At 51.7% G+C, this 10,400-nt stretch overlaps 2 protein-coding genes and 1 long non-coding RNA gene across 3 annotated transcripts; all 3 read left to right on the forward strand.

Annotated features, from left to right (window-relative positions):
- Window positions 1-1,646: 1,646 nt before the first annotated feature.
- LOC121059833 (feather keratin Cos1-2-like) lies at window positions 1,647-2,582 on the forward strand. Its single transcript, XM_040536996.1, has 2 exons — window positions 1,647-1,745; window positions 2,126-2,582. The coding sequence occupies exons 1-2, from the start codon at window positions 1,647-1,649 to the stop codon at window positions 2,459-2,461; spliced, it is 435 nt and encodes a 144-aa protein (XP_040392930.1). The 3' UTR covers window positions 2,462-2,582.
- A 17-nt stretch (window positions 2,583-2,599) lies between these two features.
- LOC121059834 lies at window positions 2,600-2,904 on the forward strand. The gene is made up of 2 exons (XR_005814658.1): window positions 2,600-2,728; window positions 2,823-2,904. It is a non-coding gene; the product is annotated as an uncharacterized LOC121059834 (long non-coding RNA).
- Window positions 2,905-8,276: 5,372 nt separating this feature from the next.
- Window positions 8,277-10,400, forward strand: LOC121059471 (feather keratin Cos2-3-like). Its single transcript, XM_040536341.1, has 3 exons — window positions 8,277-8,341; window positions 9,200-9,272; window positions 9,655-10,400. Exons 1-3 carry the CDS (start codon window positions 8,277-8,279, stop codon window positions 9,979-9,981), a joined length of 465 nt encoding a protein of 154 aa, XP_040392275.1. The 3' UTR covers window positions 9,982-10,400.

Here is a 10,400-nt window from a genome sequence, read left to right on the forward strand (position 1 = left end):
AAGGATCTGTTCCATGATGTTTCCAGGTAGATAGATGAGGCTCATCAGTTTGTATTTCTCCAGGACCTCCTTTGAGCCCTTTTAAAAAATGTAAGTGACCCTTTTTCCACTCACCAGGGACTTCACCTGACTGCCTTGACCTTTCAAATTGGATGGAGAAAGGCTTGACTTTCTAGTCTTCAAAAGTTTGACTTTCAAGGCTTGACTTGACATCAGCCAGTTCCCTCAGGACCCTGGGATGCATGGCATTGGGCTACATGGATTTGTACCTGGTCAGTTTTGTCCGGTGATTTCAAGCCTGCTCTTCCCTTACAGTGGGAGAGACTTTGCTGCCCCAGCCCTCACCTCAAGGTTCCGGGATTTGAGAGATGTGGGAAGCCTGGGTGGCAGAGAAGACTAAGGCAAATAAGTTGTTGAGTACCTCAGCCTTCTCCATGTCTGTCTTTACCAGTTTTCCCTTCTGATTTATCATTGGGATTACACTCTCCTTTCCTTTCTTTTCTGGCCAATGCACCTATAGAATCCCATCTTGTTATTCTTTGAATCCCTTGCCAGGCTCAGTTCCAGCTGTGCCCTGGCTTACCTGATCCCAACCTTGCACATCTGGACAGCATCCCTGTACTCTTCCCAGGCCACACGTCCCTGATTCCACTGCCTGTGCATTTTCTTCTTGTGTCTCAGTCTGACCAGCAGGCCCTTGCTCATCCATGCTGGTTTCCTGACTTCCCTGCTCGCTTTCTTACACAGGGGGTTGGAGAGTTCTTGTGCTCTCAGAAAAGTGTCCTTAAAGAGTTAACAGGTCTGTACAGCTCTTTTGCCCTAAGGACAGTGTTCTAGGGGATCTCATCCACTACGTCATTAAACAGCTGGAAGTTTGCTCGTAGGAGGTTCAGGGTCCTGACTTTGCTCTTCGGCAAGCCCATGTTCCTAGAGATCACAAACTCAACCAGGGTGTGGTCACTGCAGCCCACACTGCCTCCGATCTTAACCTCTTTAATGAGCTCTTCTGCGTTGGAGAACACCAGGTCCAGTAACGCTTCTCTGGTTGGCACCAATGTATGGAAGTGAAGAAGGAATTCTCTATGAATAGGACCTGCACTGTGTGTCAGATGTGCACAGGGTTCCTGAACATGAAAGATTTACTTTCTGTCTACATTCTTATTATTATTCCTTCTAAATAAAAGAGAAAATTTCCTGTTGGGCCTTTCTTTTGAGATCCAGAACGGGCCCTGCACAACCTCTTCCCCCATACAGACATCCCTGAGACAGAGCAGAAGGAGGCAAAACAGGCCAGAAGGTTTTCCCTGAGAGCAGTGTTAGGTAGGCTGGGGTCACAGGCAGGAGCTGGGTCACCTCTGGGAAAAACAGCTTCAAAGAGCCCCTAAGGAGTCACCCAGGCTGACATCACTTGCCTTTACTGGACCCTTCCAGCATGTGAGCTGAGTCTTCTGCCCACACTGACTTGTGTTGCGTGGAAATACTTGGGCTTCCCTACCTGCCACTCAAAACTTGCCTTAATTGAGGAATGGGCATAAAGCAGGAAATGAAAAACATCATCACAGGAAGGAAATACACAGCCCATATCATTAGCTGGGATGTTTTGCATTCAAGAAGAGCTTGTCAGAAAATAATCACAGCTTCAAGGGATGCCTCTGGACATCGGGCAGCTAAGGCCCACTATAAAAGCCAGCCCAGCTCCATGCTCCCTCATCCACTTCTCTGGCCTTCTCCTCCTTAGGAACCAGGTGAGTGTGAAGCCCCTTCTTGTCCCTCTCATTCTCCAGAAGGGAGTCTCAGCTCTATGGACCTCTTAGCTGCAATCAGCTCTGTTCCATGCCAAATCTTGGGGCTGCTGGTAGTGGGAGAGGGAAGTGGGGAGAAGGTTTGTCATGGAAAGAGGATGGACGTGTACTGCTATGGATTCTTGGCTAGAACCTCGGTTGTAGCCAGGTAGTCCCTGGTAGCTTTTTTTAGGCCCTGGCAGGATTAGGCCAAGAAGCCCTCGCACATCCCTGCACAGCCTCCAGCTCACAGCACTGCCTGTGCGTTGGTTCTTTTAGGGTGTGGTGACAGGCTGCTCCTCATGCATCCCCATGTTAAGCTTCCTCCCTGCCCTCTCTCCCAGGTGATCCTCCTGCCCCGAGACATGTCCTGCTACGACCAGTGCCAGCCGTGCCAGCCGTGCCAGCCCTGTGGCCCGACTCCACTGGCCAGCAGCTGCAACGAGCCCTGCGTCAGGCAGTGCCAGAACTCCACCATCGTCATCCAGCCCTCTCCTGTGGTGGTGACCCTGCCCGGCCCCATCCTCAGCTCCTTCCCGCAGAACACTGCTGTGGGATCTTCCACCTCCGCTGCCGTTGGCAGCATCCTCAGCTGTGACGGAGTCCCTATCAACTCTGGCTGCTGTGACCTCTCCTGTATTACCAGCCGCTACTGTGGCAGCAGGTGCCGCCCCTGCTAAAGATGCCAGACAGTGCTCCAGACCAGGACCTCAGGAACTCAGAACATGCTGCTGGACAGAAGAACAACAGAACTTCGTGCTCCTGTTTTAAGAGGAGCTGACCATCTCTGACTTGTCCTGTAAAGACAGACAGGAAGCCTGGTTTCTCTGTCAACATGGCCAATGTCTACCTTTTTTCTTTTCCACTCACTCACTCCTTTTCTCTCTTTTCCTTTTTGCCCTCTGCTCCCGTCCAAGCTCTCTGTGAGGCCCCCAGAAACCAACCTGGTGTGACCTGCAAGCCTCTCTCTACTTGTGGGTCCAGTTAGATGGATATCCTGTGGCAAGTCTGCCAGAGGAAAATCTGAACAAATTTTGGCAGCTCTTGCTGATCTCCTCTCTCAAGGCCTCTTCTTGTATTCACCTCTTTTCCCTCCTGAGATTCAATAAACATTTGCAGCATCCCTGAGTGAGTCCCTGTCTGGTCTTTCCATCTGCAAAGAGATGGCCAACGGAGAAAGCTGTTGCTTTGGTGGGAATTTTGGTGTCCTTCAGGTGTCTGCCTACAGACTGGTTCTGTTTCACGTCTTTTTATGACATGAAGCTGAGCAATGCAGTTGGTACAGCAGAAGGAAGGGATACCATCCCAAGGGACCTGGAGAAGCTTGAGAAGTGGGTCCATGTGAACCACATGAGGTACAAGAAGTCCAACTGCAAGGTGCTGCACGTGGCTTGGGGCAATCCCAGGCACGGGCACAGAATGGGTGAACTCATTGAGAGCAGCCCTGCAGAGATGGACTTGGGGGTTCTGGTGGATGAAGGACTCAACATGAACCAGCAGCACACACTTGCAGCCCAGAAGGGCAACTGCATCCTGGGCTTTATCAGAAGAGGAGTAGCCAGCAGTTCAAGAGAGGTGATTGTCTCCCCCTAGTCTGCCCTTGTGAGGCCCCACCTGGAGTACTGCATCCAGGTTTTGGGCCCTGAGCACAAGAAGGATGAGGACCTGTAAGAGCAAGTCCAGAGGAGGGCTACAAAAATTACCAGAGGGCTGGAGCCTTTCTCCTACAAAGAAAGGCTGAGAGAGCTGGGGATGTTCATCCTGGAGAAGAGAAGGCTCCAGGAAGACTTCATTGCAGCTTTTCATTACTTAAAGGGGGCTTATACCCTTAGACAAGGAGGGACTCTTTACTCAGGGAAATAATGACAGGACAAGGGGAAAAGGTCTCAAACTAAAAGAGGGGAGATTTAGATTAGACATTTGGAAGAAATTCTTCACTGTAAGGTTAATGAGGAACTGGAGCAGGCTGAAGAGAAGTTGTGAATGCTCCATCAGTGAAGGTGTTCAAGGCCAGGCTGGATGGGCCCTTGGCCAACCTGATCTGCTGGGTGGCATACTATAGATATGTCAGTGACAAAAGAAAGACTAGGGAAATTGTGGGCCCTCTCCTGGAGGAAACTGGAAACCTGGTTACCAAAGATATGGTAAAGGCTGAGTTACTCTATGATTTTTTTGCTTCAGTCTTCACCAGCAAGAGCTCTAGCCATTTAGCCCAGAAGTCCCAGAAGGCAAAGGCAGGGACTAGGAGAATGAAGAACTGCCCGCTGATCAAATGATGGATGATAAAAGGAGATGATCAAATTCAAGAACAGCTAAGGAACCTGAAGGTCCACAAGTGCATGAGACCTGATGAGATGCATCTGCATGTCCTGAGGGAAGTGGTTGATGAGGTATCTAAACCCCTATTCGTCATAATTGAGAAGCTGTGGCAGAATGGTGAACTCCCCACTGACTGGAAGAGGGGAAAAATAACTCCCCATTTTTAAAAAGGGAAAAAAGGAAGACTCAGAGAAGTACAGGCCAGTCAGCCTCACCTCTGTACCCAGCAAGGCTATGGAGCAGATCCTCCTGGAAACTATGCTAAAGCACATTAGAAGATGACAGGTGACAGCCTATATGGCTTCACTAAGGGCAGATCGTGTCCGACAAATCTGGATGGCCTTCTATGATGGGCCTAAAGAACTGGTGGATACAGAAAGTGCAACTGATATCATCTACCTGGATTTGTGCAAAGCATTTAACATTGCTCTCTCACGCTACTCCGACACCTCACTCCTTGTTAGTGAGGACAAGATCCAGCAGCCCTCCTCTCCTAGTTGGCACATCCACCATTTGCATCAGGAAGTTATCATCAATGCACTGGAGGAACTGCGGATGGCTGGCTGAGTAGGCCTTTCAGCAAATGTCAGCGTAGGTGAAATCCCCCCCTTTAACCAGGGCCTGTAATTGCGAGGCTGCTCTTGGCTGCCTGTAGAAGGCCTCGTCAACTTCCTCATCCTGATCTGTTGGCCTGTAATAGACACCCACAACAGTATCACCCATGCCAGCCTGTCCCTTAATTCTCACCCACAGACTCTCAACTCCCTCCTCATCCACCCTTGGACAGTACTCAATACATTGTAGTTGCTCTCTCACGTAAAGAGCTACTCCGACACCTCGCCTTGATGGTCTGCCTTTCCTGAGAAGGACGTAACCATCCATGACCACATTCCAGTCATGTGAGCTGTCCCACCATGTCTCTGTAATTCCCACCAGATCATAATCTCCTGACCGAACACGGATTTCTAACTCCTCCTGCTTATTCCCCGTGCTGCGTTCATTGGTGTACAGGCACTTCAGCGTGCGAGCTGAGCATGCCAACTTAACCCTAGGAAGGTGGGAGGCTGCCCGGTCTTCCTCAATGCTATAATGCTGCCCCACCGGTGCAAGCCCAGCTACAGCCCCATCCCCCTTCAAATCTAGTTTAAAGCTCTCCAAATGAGCCCTGCTAATTCCTGTCCCAGAACCCTTTTGCCTCTGTGAGATAAACCTTTCTTGCACATTACTGTCAGGCCTATTGTCTTATAAAACCAGCCATTGTCTAAGAACCCAAAGCCCTGCCTGTAGCACCAGTCACATAGCCAAGCATTTATGGACTGGATCCTTCTATTATGTCCTACGTCATCACCTGAGAATGGAAGGAGAGAGGAGAAAATAACTTGCGCTCCAGACTCCTTCACCAACCATCCCAAGGCCTTTAAGTCTTTCTTCATTCCCCTCAGACTATGGGATGCAGCTTCCTCCCCACTTATCTGGAAGATCAGAAGCGGGTAGTAGTCTGTTGAGTACACCAGGTTGGGGAGTGTCCTGGTGATATCCGGGCTCCAGATAGACTGCAGACATCCCTATGATGAGGGTCAACTCCACATATTGGGCCCTCTGTTCCTCTCAGAAAGGAATCTCCTACTACAGTTACCCTTCTTTTTTTCTTTTTGGAGTCAGTCTTGAGGTGTGGTGTCAACTGCCTTTTTCTATGTGACCTCATAGGCAGGCCTTCCACCACATCCTTGCCTACCTCTCCTTCAAGATCCAGGGCATCAAACCTATTATGGAGGGGTACCTGGGGAAGATAGGGAGGAAGGGAAGGGGGGGTGCCCACGAAGCCAAACTGGAACTCGCTTCCAACCCTCCTCTTCTTTTTGGTCCCCTCCCTCTGCCCAACAGTGACAGGGCAGGGGCTCCACTACACTCCGGGTGGCATCCCCCTGGCGTCCTTCTCTCTGGCACACCAGGGAGTTACTCCACCAACCAATCTCCTGCTTACACTCCCTGACGCTTCTGAGTCTCTCCACCTCCACCTTGAGCTCAGCCACCATGGTGAGAAGACTTTCCCCCTGAGAACAGGCAGTTTCCTCGCTGCCCTCCCTTGGCAGCGGCAGGCTCGGGCACTCCCTGCAGCCAGAGGCCTGAACAGCTATGTCTCTAGGCAGGCCCTCCGTCTGGGTCGCCGCAGCCTTTTTGGATTGAGCTCTCTGCCTAGTGGACACCATGGTAGGTTTGTAATCTCACAGACTGCCGATAGTTGGTGCAGAGCTCCTGCTCCTTGCCACACCAGCTGCTCACCAGTGCGCATGTGCTGATGGCCCCTCCCTCTTCATGGTGGGCAGCAGGGTGTCCCTGTCCTCCTGGAGGCTTTTTTCTAGGCAGAAGGTGTGGGAGTAGTCGCCATTGTCCTGGCAATTCCCACTCCCTGTCAGCCTCTCTCTCGAGAGCTGGCGGTGCTGCCTGGTCGTGCCGCTGTCCTGGGTCACTGCTGGTGAAGCAAGGGTTCAAAATCCCCCTGTAAGTCGTAATTAGTTGCTGCGGCTGGGCCAGCTCCAAAGCGGCTGACCTCAACTACTGAGGGCTAGTTCCTGCTTTCAGCCAATTAAATCTCCCGCTGTTGCACTGATTGCCCTGGTTCATCCCACCATGTTTCTGTGATAGCAATTAGATCGTAGTTTTCTAATCGCACTGTGGCTTCCAACTCCTCCTGCTTGTTTCCCATGCTACGTGCATTAGTATACAAGCATTTCAGGGACCTGATATGCTTACTTCTCATGCCGCACGTGTATGTACAAGAAAATTCAGATGTATTTCATTCAACTTAGCCCCTTGTGGGGCAGACTAGAAGACCTTGTGGGGCCTCACTAGCATGCAGTTCCTCAAAAATTGTCACGTAGTCCCCTAGCTTATCACTGGTGGGCCTGGTTTTGTCTCTTTCCCAATTCAAATCTAGTTTAAGCCCCTATCAATCAGCCCTGCTAACTCCTGGACAAAAATCCTTTCCCTCCTCAGAGAAAGGTGCTCCCCACCAGGAGTTGGTAGTCCTGGTGTCATGACACCAAGATGACACTATAGGCCCTGGGACCAGCTGGACACATGCCTAGGGTCAGGTGAATTATGTGCACACTAGCACATACCAAGAATGCATACACATTTCACACACAGATCCATGGACACATGCAAACATGCATGTGCATGCATGCACATATAGTTCTATATACACCCTGACAAATGCAGGTGCAAACACTGCATGCACAGGAACATGAGGCCATGCATGTGTGCACATGCAGACATCAGGTACACATGTGCACTCAGTGCCTCTGATGGGTTCACAAGGGCTTTGCCACACGCATGTGCACACACATTCCTGGTGGGGTAGAGGCAGAGGCCAAGGGCAGGTGACAGAGGAGATGCTGGGGACCTTCTGGCAGGGCAGGGCTGTGCACTCTGAGCAGGATAAGGCTCCAGAGGAGAGGACAGCACAGTGTGGGGATGCGCAGGGACGACCCAGAGAGAGGAGTCCAAGGATGTCAACCCGTTTCTCCAGAGGGCAGCTTTAATGGGAAGAGATTGGAAACCCCGCAGTAGAGCCCACCTGTCTGGAAGCCCACCCCATGGGACTGTTGGAGTAAGTTGGGAGAGAGGGAAAGAGGAAGACATGGCACGTCCACATGCATGAAAGCCCTCAGGTGACCAGGCAAGGATTGCAGGGCTGGGAACAGCTTGTCCCCTTCCTGTTACCACAGTCACAAACAACGCCACCACAGTGCCCCAGGCCATCATCACTTGTCTGCACTGGACCCATCTGGTGCTTGAGCCAAGTCCTCTGCCACCGCTGACTCAGTCCTGGCCCAGAAATCTTGAGGCCTCTCCATCCCAGCACTCTGAAGGAGCCTCTAAGAGGGAACGGGTGTGGCATAAGCCAGGAAATGAAAAGACAGTGTAGAGGGGAAAACAGCCCCACAGCCCATGTCATTAACTGGGAGGTTTTCCATTCATCACGAGCACCCTAGAAAATTATCACTTCTGTGGAGGCTACCTCTGGGCCTGGAGCAGTAAAGGGTCACCAGAAAAGCCAGCTGAGATCCTTGACTCCCTCGTCTTCTTATTCTTGGGAACCCGGTGTATCTGAAGCCCTTTCCCCATATCCTTTTCCAGTAATACCGATACATGTTGTGCTAGGTATTGGCGATGGTGGTCATGAGAGGTCACAGTCAGGAGAGGTGTGACTCAGAGACCATGTGGGACCTGGCTGAGTAGGATTTTCACCTAAGAGAGAGGCAGCAGCCTTGTTGGTCCTGACCACACTTTTCAGATCATGTCTGGATGAAGACATTTTGCTCCTCACATGTCCCTGTGCTCTGCTTCCTCCCTGCCCTCTCTCCCAGTTGCACCTCCTGCCCCAACACATGTCCTGCTACGACCAGTGCCTGCTGTGCCAAGCCCTGAAGCCCAACCCCACTGTCAGCAGCTGCAATGAGCCCTGCAGCAGGCAGTGCCAGTGTCACTCCACTGTCATCATCCAAACCTCTTCTGTGATATTGGCTCTGACAGGCCCCATCCTCAGCTCACAGACTGCACAGAGAAGGGCAGGGTTGAAAAGGGAAAGAATATAAATTCTGGAGGGCAGTGTAAATGGGGATGGGATCAAAAGCCAGTAGAACAAATCACACACCTGGGGAGGCAACAAGGGACCAAGAGAGAATTAAATAGGGAAGGAAAGGGAACGATGTGACGTCCTCATGAACAGCAGTCCTTCCGAAACCAACTGAAGCTTGTGGGAGCTTCTTCCCAGGTATGGCACTTCAAACAGTCCCAACAAAGTGACCCAGACAGACATCACCTGACTGCTCAAGACACATCTATCACTTGAGTCTTCTGCCTTCACTAATGCGTTCCTGCCCTAGAAATCCTTGGGCCTTTCATCCCAGCACTCCAAAGAATCCTTCACTGGGGCATGGGCAAGACCTAAATCTGGAAATGAAAAGGTAGAAGTGCAGCAAACCAACACACAGCCCATACATATTATTGGTTGGGATAGTTTGCATTCAAGATGAGCTTGATAAAAAATTATTACCTTTGTTAAGGGTGGTTCATGGCCTACGGCAATGAAGGACCAGTATAAAGAGCAGCCCAGCTCCCTGCTCTCCCATCCAGTTCTCTCACCTCCTCCTCCTTGGGAACCAGGTGAGTCTGAAGCCCTCTCTCCTCCTCTTCCAAAGTGGAAGGGATCTTGCATCAATAGACATCTCATCTGATGGTGGTTCAGTGCTATGCTGGGCCTTGGAGTTCCTTGCCATGGGAGAGGGGTGGATACAGAAACTCTGTGTAGACAGAGGCTGGGACATGGGGCTGAGGCGGCTTTTGGTTTATGTGCTATGCAAGAGTGTTCCTGGGCCAGGCTGCTCTTTGAAGGGCCCTGTCAGGACAAAGCGATGAAGACCATGAGCCTCCTGGTAGAGCCTCCACATCCACCCTCAGCAGTTGCCTTGGCTCTTTTGTGATGGGGTAACCAGGCTGGTAAATCACCTGCCCGTGTGCTCTACTTCCTCCCTGTCCTCTTTCCCAGGTGCATCTCCTGCTCCCAGACATGTCCTGCTACAACCAGTGCCTGCCATGCAGGCCCTGTGGCCCGACTCCACTGGCCAGCAGCTGCAACGAGCCCTGCGTCAGGCAGTGCCAGAACTCCACCATCGTCATTGAGCCCTCTCCCGTGGTGGTGACCCTGCCCGGCCCCATCCTCAGCTCCTTCCCGCAGAACACCGTTGTGGGATCCTCCACCTCTGCTGCTGTTGGCCGCATCCTCAGCTGTGATGGAGTCCCCATCACCTCCGGCTGCTGCGACCTCTCGGGCATTTCCAGCCGCTACTGTGGCAGAAGGTGCCTGCCGTGCTAAAGAAGCCAGTGGCCATGGCCCTGGGCTTCTTCTCTCCGGGATTACGAACATGGTGCTACACAAAGGAGGAATCTTCAGGCCATTCCTTTCAGAATGTCTGACCTTTCTCAGCTCCTCTGGCACACGCTGGCAGGAAGGGGCCAGCCTGCACTTTCTGAAAACATGGCCCATGCCTCTCCTTCCATCCCTCCACCTACCTCCTTCTCTCCCTTTTCTTTGTGCTCTTCTCCCTTGGGTTGTGGGGCTTCTCAGAGCCAGCCTTCTCACTGCAGTAACAGCAGACACATGCCCTGCATGAACTCTGCCATGGGCAAGGGATGCTGCCTCTCAGTTGGCCCTGGAGATCCCTGCACTGAAGGGCCTCAGCTCAGAGTGACCGCCTTTTCCTCTGTACACTCATTAAAGATTTCTGCATCCCA

The sequence above is a fragment of the Cygnus olor genome, chromosome 25, assembly GCF_009769625.2.
Source record: "Cygnus olor isolate bCygOlo1 chromosome 25, bCygOlo1.pri.v2, whole genome shotgun sequence".
Classification (NCBI taxonomy): domain Eukaryota; kingdom Metazoa; phylum Chordata; class Aves; order Anseriformes; family Anatidae; genus Cygnus; species Cygnus olor.